The following is a 20,292-nucleotide window of genomic DNA, read 5'->3' on the forward strand; positions in this document are numbered from 1 at the left end:
TTCCCTGGAAATTGCCTAGGAACCAGAATGAAGCGGTTTAACCGGGCTGGAATGCTGTCTGCTTTATTTGTATGTTGTATACATGCATACAAATACATACATGTATTCGCTTTTCTGTTGAAGTTTAAGTCACCGTTTTGTAATTTTTGTTGCCTTGTAGTAACACATTTTCAGTGAGTATTTCTCACATAGCCAGACATTTTGGGTGGTGCTTTCTGTTTTGCTGCACGTAATCACATAGTGCTGAGTATATTTTAAAAGAGCTTATATTATTGGACTGTAGAGTAAAAATTCGAGCCCCCGGTGTGCGCTGGAGATGCCAAAGAGCCCCCTGCAGACTGGTTGAATACTGTCAACACCTACAAATCCTGAACCTGCCTGACATACAGATGCTACATAATAAATGGTTTAAAGCACTCAGTTCACATGTCATCATGTGGGCCCAGTTCTGCCAGCTCTTTAGAACAGTTTTTCTGCCCTCTGACCTCCAGGAGCGTGTCCTGAGAGGCATTCTTGACCATGGCGAATTTAACAGCCCACCACCTGCCCAGGAGCAGATTGAGCTGATAGGCAAACATTCAGGGAAAAAGACAAAGTTGAACTGTATGGCCCCCCTATCTCATCAGTAATGGACTTGTTGCTGCGGGCTCATGAACTCCATGCGGTCGTTGGACCAAGTGGCCACCGGACTCCTCCTGTACATGTGAGGAGAAATTAGAATAGTGAGCCCCATGGTTACAAATGCCTCCCTGACTATCTATGTCCCATCCAGAACTGTCTTCATGGATGACGTCCCTTGTCCTGTGGTGGACGTGGATGAGAACTGCACAGTTGAACCATTCGTTGCAGGGGAGACCATTCGACGCCCTGCAATCCAGTTTCATGTCATAAGTAGAGGAGGCGAGACTTGAGGATGGGCAGAAAGCAGCCATGCTCAGTCTCCTAACCCGGTTGGATGCACAAAACACATAATAGATAAAGGTGATGCAAAGCCTATAAACCTTGCTGCATATTGCACCTCTCCAAAAAAAAGGTGTATCATAGAGGAGCAGGTTGAATAGATGCTGCAGGATGGAATCATTGAGCCACAGAGTGGGAGTGAATAATTGTTTTAGTGGCTCTGTGTGTCTGTCTGTTTGTCTGTCTTTTATTTATTATTCTGTACAGCACTGTGGTTGTTTTAAGGTGCTTTATAAAGTTGGAATGGATTGGGTCCTTGCTACAGAGTTCAGTGGGATCGTTGACTTGTCAACAAATGCACATGTTACCGCAACATATATTTTACCATAGTTGTAACAGTCTATGCCATTTACTTAATGTAGAGGGAGCCTGAGAGAAAATCCTACTTTATGTTACTTTAATTGTTACGATTGTAACATTGTGAATTCCTGCAGGGACTGTCATGTGCGATTTATTTTGGGCCCTGTCTCTAGAGCTTCATTTGTTAAAGGATTAAACAACATGCGGGCTACTACAAATCAAGAAGATCACTCTCAGAAAAGGGGAAGAACCACAGGAAAGTCATGTGGACATTTTTAGACACCTGCACCCTCTTCCTAAGGTTGTACTGCTTTTCCTCTGCTGTGTCCTCCTCTCTTTATTCCTCCTCTTGTCACTTACAGGGACAATTTAATTTAAATGAGATGCACAAAACTGGAGATGTGATTCTAGGTGGGATTTTCAAAGTTCACTTCACTTCTACCCATCCTGATCTGTCTTTTACCTCAGAACCACAGCAGCCTGAGTGCTATGGGTGAGTATGTGAGGGAAACAGTACAAAGATGAGGATAAATTATATTAGTTATATTGTTCAATACATATAATTGTGAATGTATGCAATGTTTAGCAATGTTGCTTTTTTGCCTTTTTTATTTGGTATTTTCATGCTCATAATATGATCATGGTTGAGGTTTTTAACTGACTGCACTTTTAATTTGAAGTTGTGTAACATATGTACAGTTACTATATTGTATAATCTTTTTGAATTAGTAAACACTTATGTTATGTTGTTAGTTTTGATGTTGTAGGATTGAGGCAGGCTCAGACCATGGCCTTTGCTATTGATGAGATCAACAGAAACTCCAACCTGCTGCCTAATGTGACTCTGGGATACAGTATGTATGATAACTGCTTTCAACTAGGAATTGGATTTCGTGGAGCACTGTCCTTAGTCAGTGGTCAAGAAGAGCAAGTTACATTAGAGGAGAACTGTGTAGGAACTCCTCCAGTCCTAGGGGTTGTGGGAGATACTTCCTCTACAAGTACTATAGCCATCTCCGCAGTCTTAGGTTTGTACAGAGTGCCTCTGGTAAGTTTGCATGTCTTTCAACTCAACTGCGATTTCATTTAAAATTTATGAAATGGTGATGCGATATTAACGTTGATTTTTTTTTTTGTTGTTTTACGGTACATGATCTGTTGGTTTTTGGAGGTGAGTTATTTTGCCACATGTTCCTGCCTGAGTGACCGTCAAAAGTTTCCATCTTTCTTTAGGACGATTCCGAGTGATGCTTTTCAGGTGAATAATAATCTGCCAAGTAAAAATGTGTAAAGGACCACTCCTGTTTAGATGTTATGTGTTTCATTTACAGAGTTGTGTGGTGTCAGATATACAACACTTAAAGACAGTGATCTAACATGAGTCTTTGATGAACTTTAGCAGGATTTCTAGTAAAAGATGATGCCAGCCTGTGCACTAATCCCTCTGCTCTGTGTCCACATAGGTGAATGCTATGATTCAGATTCTAAAACACTTTGGTTGGACTTGGGCAGGTCTGCTCATCAGTGATGATGATTATGGAGTCCACGCTGCCCGGTCCTTTCACTCTGATCTGGGTCCAGCTGGTGGGGGTTGTCTGGCTTACACAGAGATTTTGCCCTGGAGTGATGACACTGCTGAACTAAAGAGAATAGTGGATGTGATGAGGAAATCTACAGCTCGAGTGGTGATTGTGTTTGCACAGCAGATCCATATGATTCATCTAATGGAAGAGGTCAGTGCCAAAAAATGCAGCTCAGGTGGTGATGGTGTTTGCATATGAGAGTCACATGATTAATCCTGTGAAAGATATATAAATGAAATTTGTTTTGTAGAGTCTAACATGGTTTTGCATCATGTTACACCTGTAATTTGTTTAAGCTTTAAGTAAGATTGCCTAATATGACAAATTGTATTGTGATTCTGTGTAAAACACAGGTTCAACTGAGGAAAGCAAGTTTACACTTTTCTGCTATGAAAGTATGCATTTGTTTTACTTGTTATAATGTAATCTTATATATATATGTATATATATATATATATATATATATATATATATATATATATACATTATATTATATTATTATTATTATTATTTATATTATTTATTTTATAATGTACAGTGGTCTTTTGGAGTGCAGGGAGAACTCCTTAAGACCTTTCAATAACTCGGTAGTGGCATCAGCCATTTTTTATGTGGTCTGCTGGGGCAGTAGTATCACAGCTGCGGACAAGAAGAGGCTGGACAGACTGATCAAAAAAGCCAGCTCTGTCCTTGGATGTCCCCTTGACCCAGTGGAGGTGGTGGGAGAGAGGAGAATGGCTACCAAGTTATCATCTCTGATGGACAATCTCTCCCACCCCCTACAGGACACCATCACAGCACTGGGCAGCTCCTTCAGTAACAGACTGAAACATCCTAAATGTCTGAAGGAGCGTTATCGCAGGTCATTCCTTCCTGAAGCTTTTAGACTGTACAACAGAGACTGCTCGCAGTAGACCACACATAACCAGGCTCCTCATTCCTTCTGTCTATGTGCAATACTAAGTGCAATATACTGCTGTAAATATAAAGGCCATATTCTTCTGTGTATAATGTACATTCAACATTCTATTTTTAACTAATTATTTATAGTCTAAGTGTTAATTTCTTCTTATATTGTAATTTTCTTTTTTTTGATAGTGCATGTTTATTATTTATTATCTTTATCTTTACTGTCTTGCTGCTGTAACAATGTAAATTTCCCTACTGCAGGACAAATAAAGGAATATCTTATCTTATCTTATCTTGTAATGTACAGGTGGTGAGACAGAATGTGACAGGCCTGCAGTGGATTGCCAGTGAAGCCTGGTCATCACTTGATGTGCTCCAGACTCCTCACCTCATGCCGTACCTGGGTGGAACACTGGGCATCGCCATCCGTCGAGGAGAAATACCAGGACTCAGGGACTTCCTGTTACTAATACGTCCTGACCTACATCACAACAACACAGATGGAAACAGCATGGTGAGAGTTTCTTTTTGAGTTTTTCGTGAGAATAATATTTTGGAATAAATTTGAAAATAAATTATCTTCCAGGTGAATGAGTTTTGGGAAAACACTTTTCAGTGTAGATTTGCACCACCTCCAGCAGGTTGGGTGGAAGATGGAGGAGAATTATGCACTGGACAGGAAGTTATAGAGAATGTGGAGAATGAATTGATGGATGTTTCAAATCTCAGACCAGAGTATAATGTGTATAAGGCTGTGTATGCTCTGGCGTATGCTCTTGATGACATGCTGCAGTGTGAGCCAGGGAGAGGACCTTTCAGCAACAACACCTGTGCTCATTTACAAAGACTGGAGCCATGGCAGGTGAGATATCAGTTTAGACTCCAGTCAAATTTTCATTTATATTTCTTGTGGAGTGTGAATTATCAAAATTGAGTTTCAACATTGTTTTTTGGTTAGTTTTTTAGACAATAGTAAGTTTTCCTTTACCTTTGTTAATAAGTTTAGGTGTGTATTTCCGTAAGTAAGGACTAAGGTACTATTGTCTAAAAAAAACAACCAAAAAGCTAAGTTTAATCAGAATACATAATGAACTTTTACAATATATTTTAATATCATTGCACTTTTAATGCTTAAACTAAATTTGTGTTCAAGGTGACCATATTAAACTTAACACAATCATAATCATTATTTTCAGTTTTCCTTTTATCCCTAATCTGGATTTTCATAGATGATACATTACTTGGAAAAAGTCAACTTCAACACAACATTTGGTGATCAAGTGACCTTTGACAAGAACGGTGATGCCTTACCTGTATATGACATCATGAACTGGGTATGGCTCCCTGATGGAAGAACTCAAGTTCAGAGAGTGGGTGAGGTCAAGAGGTCAGCCTTAAAAGGTGAAGAACTCACACTGGATGAAGAAAAAATCTTCTGGAACTTTGAATCCAAACAGGTGACTTCTTCTTTTTTAGACAACTTTGGCATTGCCAGTGTCATTATAGATTAGTCTTATGGATACTGATATTCTCCACACAGCCTCCTCGGTCAGTGTGCAGTGAGAGTTGTCCTCCAGGTACCCGCATGGCCAGAAAGAAGGGGGAACCTGAGTGTTGTTTTGACTGTGTCCCTTGTTCTGAGGGAAAGATCAGCAATACAACTGGTGAGTGTAAAGTTTTAAACACCACAGAGATTTTGTATAAACATGTATCTCATGACTTTCCCTCTTTTCTCAGACTCCATGGAGTGCACCAGTTGTCCAGAAGATTTCTGGTCCAGCCCCCAGCGTGACCACTGTGTTCCTAAGAAAACAGAGTTCCTCTCCTACCATGAGCCTCTCGGTATCTGCTTAACAACCACCTCACTGTTGGGCACATTTATCTGTGTTGTTGTTCTGGGCATCTTCATCCATCATCGCAGCACACCTATAGTTCGTGCCAACAATTCAGAACTCAGTTTTCAGCTGTTGCTGTCACTTAAACTCTGTTTCCTCTGCTCATTGCTCTTCATTGGGCGACCCAGATTATGGACTTGCCAACTAAGACATGCAGCATTTGGCATCAGCTTTGTGCTTTGTGTCTCATGTATCCTGGTGAAAACCATGGTGGTTCTGGCTGTGTTCAGGGCCTCCAAACCAGGAGGGGAGTCCAGTCTGAAGTGGTTTGGTGCTATGCAGCAGAGAGGGACAGTTCTGGTTCTGACTTCTGTTCAAGCAGCAATCTGCACTGTCTGGCTTGTCTCTGCTTCACCAGTGCCTCATAAAAACACCCAGTATCACAATGACAAGATAGTTTATGAGTGTGCAGTCGGGTCCACAGTTGGTTTTGCAGTTTTACTTGGTTATATTGGTTTACTGGCCGTCCTCAGTTGTTTGTTAGCTTTTCTAGCAAGGAATCTTCCAGACAGTTTCAATGAGGCCAAACTCATCACTTTCAGCATGCTGATCTTCTGTGCAGTGTGGGTGGCCTTTGTCCCTGCTTACATCAGCTCACCAGGCAAATATGCAGATGCAGTGGAGGTATTTGCCATCCTGGCCTCCAGTTTTGGACTCTTGGTGGCGCTGTTTGGACCCAAATGTTACATAATCCTGTTGAGACCAGAGAGAAACACAAAGAAGGCCATCATGGGTCGAGACATTGGGTCCTAAATGCGGCAGTGAAAAACACAATCAGTCGCTTCTCTCTATAAACTGCAATTCAAGAAAAGGTAGAACATATTCATATATATATATATATATATATATATATATGTACTTATCAATATTGTGTAACTGATAAAGGGTCAACGTTAAATAAATGTTTTAAATGAGAAATACCTTACTTTTAATGTGTACCCTCTGTCCCTAGACCCTTACATCAAGTGAGGAAAAACCACAGACGAGTGATCCTCTGTCGGGATGGACAGTAGGTGTCACATGTCCAGTTCAGCAGATAACAAATAAAACATAAAATTTACAAAGACACAAAGATAAGGAATAGGGGCATTAAAAAAAAACAATAACATTTATCACAATCATCATTATCAGTGTCTTCATCATCTCATCCAGGATGTGACATGCTGCTTGTCCCAATACCATCTGGGATTAGTTCCAGCTCCTCATGTAACTCTCTATAAAGGGCAACATGAAGAGCGGATGAGGATTATATTGACATTAGCAGGAATGAGTGATTATATGATAGGGATACGGTATGTACTGTATATCTATTAGTTATAACCAAGAACTTTAAAAGTCCCTGCGCAACATTACAAGTCAGTTGATTTTGGAACATACCAATCAATTTTCAACTGCAGCTTTATTTCCTAATTTCCAGTGTCATATCTTTTGTTGGGCCCTGTGATGGACTGGTGATCTGTCCAGGGTGTACCCCGCCTATCGCCCTATGTCAGCTGAGATTGGCACAGCGCACCCAGCGACCCTCATATGGTAAAAACTGGATGGATATCTTTTGTTGTCCTGATTCTCCAGTGGCCCAACAAGAAAACTCCCCCCCCATTCAGATAGCCAGTCAATTAGATTTGAACTTAATGTAATAAATTACAATTTTCATTATGGATTAAATTGTTTGAGGTAAGTTAAAAATAAAATCTGACTAAAATTGGGGCATACGTACGTTAAGTAGCACCGCAACTGCCTAAGTTGCTTTAATTCATACTTCGTAGGTGAGTTTCAGTTACAAATGTCACTCTGAACAAGTTCATTGCTCCTAGTATTTTCTGTGAGGAATTTTCTGTGAATGTTTGCCAAGAAGAGGAGGCAGAGCCTCACAGTAAAAACCCAAGTCAATATGATCCACCATCTGCGAATGACTGATCTAATGGATAAATGATGACACAGCCTCGGTTATGGTCATTGTTCTTGCAGAAAACTGTGATGACTGGTATTAGTTGCGGAACGTTTGCAGAGAAATGGAAAAAAAGGCTACAGCTGCAGTGATTGGTAGAATTTCTATTAAAGCGACATAGTAGGATTTCAACTGTCGCATAATGTCTGACACATCAGTCAAAGCCTAAGCAGGTCTGCATCACCTAAATTGGCACTATGGAACGTTCGTTTTTCGGGTCTATGCCGCAAAAAGAACTACAAAATTCTACTTCATAAGTGTGTACATTAGAAGTCCTGCTACAAAGTTCAACAGGATAGTTGACTTGTCAATAAATACACATACCATCGCACCATATGTTTTATGACGTTTGTGAAAAACAATGCCATTTACCAACTGTACGGGGACCCGGAGAACAAATCCTACTTTGTGTTACTTTAATTGTTACGATTGTAACATTGTGAATTCCTGCAGGGACTGTCATGTGAGATTTATTTTGGGCCCTGTCTCTAGAGCTTCACTTGTTAAAGGATTAAGCCACATGCGGGCTACTACAAATCAAGAAGATCACTCTCAGAAAAGGGGAAGAACCACAGGAAAGTCATGAGGACATTTTTAGACACCAACACCCTCTTCCTAAGGTTGTTCTCCTGCTTTTCCTCTGCTGTGTCCTCCTCTCTTTATTCCTCCTCTTGTCACTTACAGGGACAGTTTAATTTAAATGGGATGCACAAAACTGGAGATGTGATTCTAGGTGGGATTTTCAAAGTTCACTTCACTTCTACCTATCCTGATCTGTCTGTAACCTCAGAACCACAACAGCCTGAGTGCCATGGGTGAGTTTGTGAAGGAAACAGCACCAAGATGAAAATGTATTATATTAGCAAACACTACTTTGAATATAAAAGATTAACGTTAAATACTTAAAATTGTGAATGTATGCCATATTTAATAAATGCCTTTTTACTTATCGCAATTTTTATTCACATATTTTGGTTATGGTTGAGGGATTTAACTGACTGCACTATTAATATGAAGTTGTCTAACAGATGTACAGTTATAGCTATATAATCTCTTTTAATCAGTAAACACTTGTGTTAGTTTTGATGTTGTAGGATTCAGACAGGCTCAGACCATGGTCTTTGCTATTGATGAGATCAACAGAAACTCCAACCGGCTGCCTAATGTGACTCTGGGATACAGTCTGTATGATAACTGTGAACAACTAGGAATTGGATTTCGTGCAGCACTGACCTTAGTCAGTGGTCAAGAAGAGCAAGTTACATTAGAGGAGAACTGTGTAGGAACTCCTCCAGTCCTAGGGATTGTGGGAGATACTACCTCTTCAAGTACTATTGCCATATCCACAGTGTTAGGTTTGTACAGAGTGCCTCTGGTAAGTTGTTATGTCTTTCAACTCAATTGTCATTTATTGTGAAATTTATAAAATAGTTTTGAATAATTAACCTTGAACATTTGAATAAATCTGGAAAAAAAATGTTTAGGATACATCTGTTGGTTTTTGCAGGTGAGTTATTTTGCCACATGTTCCTGCCTGAGTGACAGACAAAAGTTTCCATCTTTCTTTAGGACGATCCCGAGTGATGATTTTCAGGTAAAAATGTATCTTCAAATTTAAAATGAATAATATACCAGAACGTTAGTGTATATATTAGAATGAACAATTTTGAATGTTTCACTATTTTTTGTATATATCGCCAATTATGTTGTGTCTCATTTACAAAGTTGTGTGGTGTCAGATATACAGCAATTAAAGACAGTGATTAAACATGAGTCTTTGATTAACCTGTTCAGCAGGATTTCTAGTGAAAGATGATTCCAGCCTGTGCACTAATCCCTCTGCTCTGTGTCCACACAGGTGAACGCTATGATTCAGATTCTAAAACACTTTGGTTGGACTTGGGCAGGTCTGCTCATCAGCAGTGATGATTATGGAGTCCACGCTGCTCGATCCTTTCACTCTGATCTGGGTCCAGCTGGTGGAGGTTGTCTGGCTTACACAGAGATTTTACCCTGGGGTGACGACCCGGCTGAACTAAGGAGAATAGTGGATGTGATGAGGAAATCTACAGCTCGAGTGGTGATTGTGTTTGCACATCAGATCCACATGATTCAACTAATGGTTGAGGTCAGTGCCAAAAAAACGTATGTTGCAGCTCGGGTGGTGATGATGGTGTTTGCATATGAGAGTCACATGATTAACCCCATGAAAGAGATATGAATGCCATTTTTTTTGAGTCTAAAAGGTTTTTGCATCATGTTTCACCTGTGATTTGTTTAAACTTTAAGTAAGACTGCTTATTTTTGACAAATTATATTTAGCTTGTGATTCTGTGTGAAACACATGTTTGTGTGTGACATCATTTGAGGAACCTAGTAAACACTTTCCTGGTATGAAAGTATGCATTTCCATACTTGTGATAATGCAATGTACAGGTGGTGAGGCAGAATGTGACAGGCCTGCAGTGGATTGCCAGTGAAGCCTGGTCATCACTTGATGTGCTCCAGGCTCCTCACCTCATGCCGTACCTGGGTGGAACACTGGGCATCGCCATCCGTCGTGGAGAAATACCAGGACTCAGAGACTTCCTGTTACAAATACGTCCTGATCTACATCACAACAACACAGATGGAAACAGCATGGTGAGTTTCCCTCTGAATTGGTATTTGTGAGAATAATGTACTGGCATTCATTTAAAAATAAACTTCATTGCAGGTTAATCAGTTTTGGGAACACACATTTCAGTGTAGATTTGCACCACCTCCAGCAGGTTGGGTGGAAGCTGGAGGAGAATTATGCACTGGACAGGAAGTTATAGAGAATGTGGAGAATGAATTGGTAGACGTTTCAAACCTCAGACCAGAGTATAATGTGTATAAGGCTGTGTACGCTCTGGCATATGCTCTTGATGACATGCTGCAGTGTGAGCCAGGGAGAGGACCTTTCAGCAACAACACCTGTGCTCATTTGCAAAGACTGGAGCCATGGCAGGTGAGATATTTCATGTGAAGTGTGAACTGTCAAGAAATATAAGATTAATGGAAACAAATGTATTATGCAGGGATTTTTTAATTTTTTTATTTATCCTTTATTTATCCAGGTTAGTCTCACTGAGATTAAAACCTCTTTTACAAGAGAGACCTGGCCAAGATGGACAGCAGAACACAGTTACATATAAAACACAATACAAAATATAAGTTCAATATTACGTACAGTAGTAAAACATAAAAATAAAACAAAAATAAGATTATTGACTAAAAACATTGACAATTTCCGATGGATTCCGACTTCAAACTCAACAGCCTTAAATTCGTTAAGAGTTACTAGATCCTGAAGCTTGAGCTGCTTCTGCAGCTTATTCCATGAAGACGGCGCAAAAAAACTTAAAAGCTATTTTACCCAGCTCTGTACGAGCTTGAGGAACAGTCATAAGCACCATGTCCTGAGACCTTACCGCATGGGGGACACATTTTCGGGACATATACAGTGACAATTAACAGGGGAGTTTACCTAAAATCGCCTTATTGATAAAAAGATACCAATGACTAAGTCGTCGCATAAAAAGAGAAGGCCAGTTTACTCTTAAGTACAGTGTACAGTCATGAGTTAAGGCTCTGCTGTTTGTAATTAACCTCAAGGCTCCATGATATACAGTGTCCAACATATGTAGACAGTGAGCTGATGCATTAATGTACAACAGATCATCAAGAACCAGCAAAAAGGTAGCTTCAACTAGTCGTCATCTAGCCTCAAGAGAAAAACATGATTTATAATTATTATTATTATAAGTAAAAACTTAACTTTAGTTTCATTTTTTTTTTACCAGGTTTTGTATGTGAGTTTTAAAAGAGATGTGGTCATCAATCATAAATCCCAAGTATTTGTAAATAGACACAACCTCAATTGCATTACCTTGGGAAGTTATGGTATTCTGCAGAGAATACCATAAATTTGGTTTTATCAGCATTGAGAACAAGCTTCAGCTGACAAAGCTGAGCCTGCACTTGATCAAAAGCACTTTGAATGCACGCAAAAGCCTTATTGAGCGAAGATGCACAACAATAAATAACACTATCGTCCGCATAGAAATGGAAAGCTGCATTTGGGACATTATGTCCAAGGCTATTAATATACAAAGTAAATAAAAGCGGTCCCAGAACTGAACCCTGGAGATCTCCCTTAGGCACAGTAAGCATCCCAGAAGTAAATCCATCAAACTGAGAAGCCTGAGTTCTGTCAGTGAGGTAGTTGACAAACCATCCCACAGTATCGTACTTCGTAAATATTAGATGCTATGTTTACTGTGATTGTAAGTTATCCTGAACACAATAGTAATCATTACTTTTAGTTTTCCTTTTGTCCCTAATCTGGATTTTCATAGATTATGCATTACTTGGAAAAAGTCAACTTCACTACAAAATTTGGTGATCAAGTGTCATTTGATGCAAATGGTGATGCCTTACCTGTATATGACATCATGAACTGGGTGTGGCTCCCTGATGGAAGAACTCAAGTTCAGAGAGTGGGTGATGTTAAGAGGTCAGCCTTCAAAGGTGAAGAACTAACACTGGATGAAGACAAAATCTTCTGGAACTTTGAATCCAAACAGGTTATTTATTACTTTTTCAGAATACCATCTCGATACCTCAACCATTATAATATAATATTGATTTTTTTCTTTTCCACACAGCCTCCTCAATCAGTGTGCAGTGAGAGCTGTCCTCCAGGTACCCGCATGGTCAGAAAGAAGGGGGAACCTGAGTGTTGTTTTGACTGTGTCCCTTGTTCTGAGGGAAAGATCAGCAATACAACTGGTGAGTGTAAACCTTTAATCACGACAGTCCATACATGTTGTATGAACAATCATCACTTTCCCTCTTTTCAGACTCCATGGAGTGCACCAGTTGTCCAGAAGATTTCTGGTCTAGCCCCCAGCGTGACCATTGTGTTCCTAAGAAAACAGAGTTCCTCTCCTACCATGAGCCTCTGGGTATCTGCTTAACAATCACCTCACTGTTGGGCACATTTATCTGTGTTTTTGTTCTGGGCATCTTCATCCATTATCGCAGCACACCTATAGTTCGTGCCAACAATTCAGAACTCAGTTTTCTTCTCCTGGTGTCACTCAAATTGTGTTTCTTGTGTTCATTGCTCTTCATTGGACGACCCAGATTATGGACTTGCCAACTAAGACATGCAGCATTTGGCATCAGCTTTGTGCTTTGTGTCTCATGTATTCTGGTGAAAACCATGGTGGTTCTGGCCGTGTTCAGGGCCTCCAAACCAGGAGGTGAGTCCAGTCTGAAGTGGTTTGGTACGGTGCAGCAGAGAGGGACAGTCCTGGTTCTGACTTCTGTTCAAGCAGCAATCTGCACTGTCTGGCTTGTCTCTGCTTCACCAGTGCCTCATAAAAACACCCAGTATCACAGTGACAAGATAGTTTATGAGTGTGTAGTCGGGTCCACAGTTGGTTTTGCAGTTTTACTTGGTTATATTGGTTTACTGGCTGTCCTCAGTTGTTTTTTCGCTTTTCTAGCAAGGAATCTTCCAGACAGTTTCAATGAGGCCAAACTTATCACTTTCAGCATGCTGATCTTCTGTGCAGTATGGGTGGCCTTTGTCCCTGCTTACATCAGTTCACCAGGCAAATATGCAGATGCAGTGGAGATATTTGCCATCCTGGCCTCCAGCTTTGGCCTCTTGGTGGCACTGTTTGGACCCAAATGTTATATAATTCTCTTGAGACCAGAGAGAAACACAAAGAAAGCTATCATGGGTCGTGGCAATGGAACATAAAAACAGCAGACACAGTTCTCTCTATAATCAGAAAGTAAATTCAGAATTACATTTTCCGATATATTTCAATATTGTGTAATTGATAAAGGGTTAGTAATTAATAAATAAATGTTTTTGAAAGTGGAATATTTAAGTACTTTTAAAACAGCCCATCACCTACCCAGGGATTTGAACTGTTGACCCTGTGGTGACAGGCCTAATTCCCTTCCACTTGACCTTGGGCTGCCTATATTATTCTTTAAGTATATATTTATATTATTCTGAAATAAAGAAATAAAGTCTCATTAAAGTATTTAGGTATTTGGGCTGTATGGAGCAGATTGGATCAAAAGACACACTAGCCACTGACTGGACTGTCCCCAAATAAATTAAAAAAACAACCGTGAATTTCCAAACATAATATCCCCTTCATGATGGGGGAACTTCTTTTCAAGATGAAATAATTTATAACTTCTCATTGTCCCCAGAAGGCACCTATCAATTTGTATATGCGTGTACAAGTCCATGCCAGTTTAGTGTTTTCATGCATGCATAATGTGCAAAAGTCTTAGGGGCACCTTGTCATGATCATACACATGTCTTGAATAAACCTGGTTTAAAATACCTTTTACAAAGCACATATTTGTCAACATGAAACAGTAGGACAGACCCAGGATTTACCAGTACAATTAATGATGGTTCTACTCCAGGCTTAAGAGAGTCAGGAGTAAACTGTTCATGTGTAAGGGTAGGTCACATTAAATATTTGACACTTAAACCTGTAGAAGCTGATATTCATTCGGAAAATGGTGTTATTCTAGAACTGCATACATGTTTCCTGTATTTTCTGGATGTGTTCCAATAAAGTGATGTATGGTCAACAGCTCATTATTTGGTAGTCACTCTGTTGGTGGATGTATATAATAGCTCATTATTTTGCAGACAGTCTCTTGTAGTGGATGTATGGAAAGTTTCATGATCTTGCAGTTATCAATAATGTTATCAATAATGCTACATCAACGGAGAACCATGTAAATGACAGCCCAGTCAAGACTGAGCACGTCTGCATTGCCTGTATTGGCACTATGGAACATTTAGTTTCAAGTCCATGCTACAAAAACAGCTACAAAAAAGAATGACAGTATACATTAGAAGTTCTGCTACAGAGTTCACCAGGATGGTTGAATCAGTTCTTTTTAGGATACGTGGTGTGTTGGTTTTTGCAGGTGAGTTATTTTGCCACATGTTCCTGCCTGAGTGACAGATAAACGTTTTTTACGATCCCAATTGATGCTTTCCAGGTGAAAATCTATCTGCAAATGTAAAATGCAAAAAATGAATCATACAAAAGCACATGAGCGTATATGTCGGAATGAAAAAATGTCCAATATTTTTTGTATCACTAGCCATGTTATGTGTTTCATTTACAGAGTTGCATGGTGTCAGATATACAACACTTTAAGACAGTGATTAAACATGAGTATTTGATGAACCTGTTTAACAGCATTTCTAGTGAAAGATGATTTCAGCCTGTGCACTAATCCCTCTGCTCTGTGTCTACATAGGTGAATGTTTGCAGATTCTAAAACACTTTGGTTGGTGCACCAAAAGTAGCAGCAAAACAGTTTTGTCTGCCTAAGTTGCTTTAATTCATACTTCATAGGTGAGTTTCAGTTACAAATGTCACTCTGAACAAGGTCATTGCTCCTTCAAAAATCTTATTCACAGTAAAAACCCAAGTCAATAAGACCCACCATTTGAGAATAACTGATCTAATGGATCAATGATGACACAGCGTTGGTTATGGTAATTTGTCTTGCAGAAAACTGTGATAACTGGTAAAAGTTGCGTAATGTTTACAGAGAAATAAAAAAAAAAATGCAAGTTTGCACTACTGCAGCAGTGATTAGTAGAATTTCTATTAAAGTGACATAGTAGGATTTCAACTGTCACATAATGTCTGACACACCAGTCAAACCCCTGAATTGGGACTATGGAACTTTCAGTTTTTGGGTCCATGCCACAAAAAGAACTTCAAAATTCTACTTAATAAGTGTGTACATTAGAAGTCCTGCTACAAATTTCACCAGGATAGTTGACTTGTCAACAAATACACATAATATCGCACCATGTGTTTTATGACATTTGTGAAAAACAATGCCATTTACCAACTGTAGGGGGACCCGGAGAACTAATCCTACTTTGTGTTACTTTAATTGTTACGATTGTAACATTGTGAATTCCTGCAGGGACTGTCATGTGCGATTTATTTTGGGCCCTGTCTCTAGAGCTTCACTTGTTAAAGGATTAAACAACATGCGGGCTACTACAAATCAAGAAGACTCTCAGAAAAGGGGAAGAACCACAGGAAAGTCATGTGGACATTTTTAGACACCAGCACCTTCTTCCTAAGGTTGTTCTCCTGCTTTTCCTCTGCTGTGTCCTCCTCTCTTTATTCCTCCTCTTGTCACTTACAGGGACAGTTTAATTTAAATGGGATGCACAAAACTGGAGATGTGATTCTAGGTGGGATTTTCAAAGTTCACTTCACTTCCACCTATCCTGATCTGTCTTTAACCTCAGAACCACAACAGCCTGAGTGCTATGGGTGAGTCTGTGAGGGAAACAGCACCAAGATGAAAATGTATTATACTAGCAAACACTACTTTGAATATAAAAGATTGCCGTTAAATACTTAAAATTGTGAATGTATGCCATATTTAATAAATGCTTTTTTACTTATCACAATTTTTTTCACATATTTCGGTTATGGTTGAGGGATTTAACTGACTGCACTATTAATATGAAGTTGTCTAACAGATGTACAGTTATAGCTATATAATCTCTTTTAATCAGTAAACACTTGTGTTAGTTTTGATGTTGTAGGATTCAGACAGGCTCAGACCATGGTCTTTGCTATTGATGAGATCAACAGAAACTCCAACCTGCTGCCGAATGTGACTCTGGGATACAGTCTGTATGATAACTGCGGCCAACTAGGAATTGGATTCCGTGCAGCACTGACCTTAGTCAGTGGTCAAGAAGAGCAAGTTACATTAGAGGAGAACTGTGTAGGAACTCCTCCAGTCCTAGGGATTGTGGGAGATACTACCTCTTCAAGTACTATTGCCATATCCACAGTGTTAGGTTTGTACAGAGTGCCTCTGGTAAGTTGTTATGTCCCTCAACTCAATTGTCATTTATTTTGAAATTTATAAAATAGTTTTGAATAATTAACCTTGAACATTTGAATAAATCTGGAAAAAAAATGTTTAGGATACATCTGTTGGTTTTTGCAGGTGAGTTATTTTGCCACATGTTCCTGCCTGAGTGACAGACAAAAGTTTCCATCTTTCTTTAGGACGATCCCGAGTGATGATTTTCAGGTAAAAATGTATCTTCAAATTTAAAATGAATAATATACCAGAACGTTAGTGTATATATTAGAATGAACAATTTTGAATGTTTCACTATTTTTTGTATATATCGCCAATTATGTTGTGTCTCATTTACGACGTTGTGTGGTGTCAGATATACAACAATTTAAGATAGTCATTAAATATGAGTCTTTGATCAACCTGTTTAACAGGATTTCTAGTGAAAGATGATTCCAGCCTGTGCACTAAACCCTCTGCTCTGTGTCCACACAGGTGAATGCTATGATTCAGATTCTAAAACACTTTGGTTGGACTTGGGCAGGTCTGCTTATCAGCAGTGATGATTATGGAGTCCACGTTGCCCGATCCTTTCACTCTGATCTGGGTCCAGCTGGTGGAGGTTGTCTGGCTTACACAGAGATTTTACCCTGGGGTGACGACCCTGCTGAACTAAGGAGAATAGTGGATGTGATGAGGAAATCTACAGCTCGAGTGGTGATTGTGTTTGCACATCAGATCCACATGGTTCAACTAATGGTTGAGGTCAGTGCCAAAAAAATGTATGTTGCAGCTCGGGTGATGGTGTTTGCATATGAGAGTCACATGATTAACCCTGTGAAAGAGATATGAATGACAGTTTTAAGTCTAAAAGCTTTTTGCATCATGTTACACCTGTGATTTGTTTAAACTAACTAAAACTAACTAAAGTAAGACTGCTTATTTTTGAAAAATTATATTTAGCTTGTGATTCTGTGTGAAACACATGTTTGTGTGTGACATCAATTGAGGAACCTAGTAAACACTTTACTGGTATGAAAGTATGAATTTCTATACTTGCTATAATGCAATGAACAGGTGGTGAGGCAGAATGTGACAGGCCTGCAGTGGATTGCCAGTGAAGCCTGGTCATCAGTTGATGTGCTCCAGACTCCTCACCTCATGCCGTACCTGGGTGGAACACTGGGCATCGCCATCCGTCGAGGAGAAATACCAGGACTCAGAGACTTCCTGTTACAAATATGTCCTGATCTACATCACAACAACAAAGAAGGAAACAGCATGGTAAGAGTTTCCCTCTGACATGGTATTTGTAAGAATAATGTGGCATTAATTTAAAAATGAACTTCATTGCAGGTGAATCAGTTTTGGGAACAAACACTTCAGTGTAGATTTGCACCACCTCCAGCAGGTTGGGTGGAAGCTGGAGGAGTATTATGCACTGGACAGGAAGTTCTAGAGAATGTGGAGACTGAGTTCTTTGATATTTCAAACCTCATGCCGGAGTATAATGTGTATAAGGCTGTGTACGCTCTGGCATATGCTCTTGATGACATGCTGCAGTGTGAGCCAGGGAGAGGACCTTTCAGCAACAACACCTGTGCTCATTTACAAAGACTGGAGCCATGGCAGGTGAGATATTTCATGTGAAGTGTGAACTGTCAAGAAATATAAGAATAAATCCTACTTTTGGCATTCTTTATGTAAACAAATGTATTATGCAGGGATCAGTAAAATTTCAATGCTTGAACTTAATTCGTAAATATTAGATGCTATGTTTACTGTGATTGTAAGTTATCCTGAACACAATAGTAATCATTTTCATTGTTCCTTTTGTCCCTAATCTGGATTTTCATAGATAATGCATTACTTGGAAAAAGTCAACTTCACAACAACATTTGGTGATCAAGTGTCATTTGATGAGAATGGTGATGCCTTACCTGTATATGACATCATGAACTGGGTGTGGCTTCCTGATGGAAGAACTCAAGTTCAGAGAGTGGGTGACGTAAAAAGGTCAGCCATTAAAGGTGAAGAACTCACACTGGGTGAAGACAAAATCTTCTGGAACTTTGAATCCAAACAGGTGACTTCTTCTTTTTTAGACAACTTTGGCTTTGCCAGTGTCATTATAGATTAGTCTTATGAATACTGATATTCTCCACACAGCCTCCTCGGTCAGTGTGCAGTGAGAGTTGTCCTCCAGGTACCCGCATGGCCAGAAAGAAGGGGGAACCTCAGTGTTGTTTTGACTGTGTCCCTTGTTCTGAAGGAAAGATCAGCAATACAACTGGTTAGTGTAAACCTTTAATCACCACAGTTCAGAGATGTTGTATAAAGATGTATCTCATCACTTCTCCTCTTTTCTCAGACTCCATGGAGTGCACCAGTTGTCCAGAAGATTTCTGGTCCAGCCCCCAGCGTGACCACTGTGTTCCTAAGAAAACAGAGTTCCTCTCCTATCATGAGCCTCTGGGTATCTGCTTGACAACCACCTCACTGTTGGGCACATTTATATGTGTTGTTGTTCTTGGCATCTTCATCCATCATCACAGCACACCTATAGTTCGTGCCAACAATTCAGAACTCAGTTTTCTTCTTTTGGTGTCACTCAAATTGTGTTTTTTGTGTTCATTGCTCTTCATTGGACGACCAAGATTATGGACTTGCCAACTAAGACATGCAGCATTTGGCATCAGCTTTGTGCTTTGTGTCTCATGTATCCTGGTGAAAACCATGGTGGTTCTGGCTGTGTTCAGGGCCTCCAAACCAGGAGGTGAGTCCAGTCTGAAGTGGTTTGGTGCTGTGCAGCAGAGAGGGACAGTTCTGGTTCTGACTTCTGTTCAAGCAGCAATCTGCACTGTCTGGCTTGTCTCTGCTTCACCAGTGCCTCTTAAAAACACGCAGTATCACAGTGACAAGATAGTTTATGAGTGTGTAGTTGGGTCCACAGTTGGTTTTGCAGTTTTACTTGGTTATATTGGTTCACTGGCTGTCCTCAGTTGTTTTTTCGCTTTTCTAGCAAGAAATCTTCCAGACAGTTTCAATGAGGCCAAACTCATTACTTTCAGCATGCTGATCTTCTGTGCAGTATGGGTGGCCTTTGTCCCTGCTTACATCAGTTCACCAGGCAAATATGCAGATGCAGTGGAGATATTTGCCATCCTGGCCTCCAGCTTTGGCCTCTTGGTGGCGCTGTTTGGACCCAAATGTTATATAATTCTGTTGAGACCAGAGAGAAACACAAAGAAAGCTATCATGGGTCGTGGCATTGGAACATAAAAACAGCAGACAGAGACACAGTTCTCTCTATAATCAGAAAGTAAATGTAGAATTACATTTTCATACATATTTCAATATTGTGTAATTGATAAAGGGTTAGTAAATAATAAATGTTTTTGAATGTGGAATATTTAATTACTTTTAAAACAGCTCATCACCTACGCAGGGATTTAAACTGTTGAACCTGTGGTAACAGGCTTAATTCCCTTCCACTTGACCTTGGGCTGCCTATATTATTCTTTAAGTTAAATTTATATTATTCTTCAAATGTGTTAAGGTCTTTGTTATTTTTGATGATACAAGTTAACACGGCACATATACACACACATAATGCAGGCTCCAGGTGCAATAGCACAGTCCCTTAGCATTTAGTAAAGTTATGGTTCTAGGGTAGAAGCCATTTTTCAATTTGTTTAGGTTTTAATTGTTCTGAATCTTCTGCCCGAGTGCAGCAGTTCAAAGAGAGAGTGTCCAGGCTGAGATA

General features: G+C 39.7%; 2 protein-coding genes across 2 annotated transcripts in view; both read left to right on the forward strand.

Annotated features, from left to right (window-relative positions):
* The window catches only part of LOC131456040 (extracellular calcium-sensing receptor-like), a 34,679-nt gene extending 28,279 nt beyond the window's left edge, over positions 1–6,400 (forward strand). Inside the window, exons 8-9 of the mRNA XM_058623996.1 lie at positions 5,293–5,416; positions 5,490–6,400. Coding sequence (XP_058479979.1) covers positions 5,293–5,416; positions 5,490–6,400 — 1,035 coding nt within the window. The remainder of the gene's footprint in view (positions 1–5,292; positions 5,417–5,489) is intronic.
* Positions 6,401–8,249: 1,849 nt separating this feature from the next.
* LOC131457313 (extracellular calcium-sensing receptor-like) lies at positions 8,250–13,470 on the forward strand (the record flags this gene model as incomplete). The annotated part of the gene is made up of 9 exons (XM_058626285.1): positions 8,250–8,410; positions 8,676–8,970; positions 9,103–9,189; positions 9,454–9,723; positions 10,032–10,238; positions 10,312–10,587; positions 11,978–12,205; positions 12,287–12,410; positions 12,509–13,470. Coding segments are annotated over 9 exons (2,532 nt in total), but the record flags the coding sequence as incomplete, so codon positions are not given.
* Between the last annotated feature and the right edge of the window lie 6,822 nt (positions 13,471–20,292).

This window comes from Solea solea, chromosome 3 (genome assembly GCF_958295425.1).
Source record: "Solea solea chromosome 3, fSolSol10.1, whole genome shotgun sequence".
Lineage (NCBI taxonomy): Eukaryota > Metazoa > Chordata > Actinopteri > Pleuronectiformes > Soleidae > Solea > Solea solea.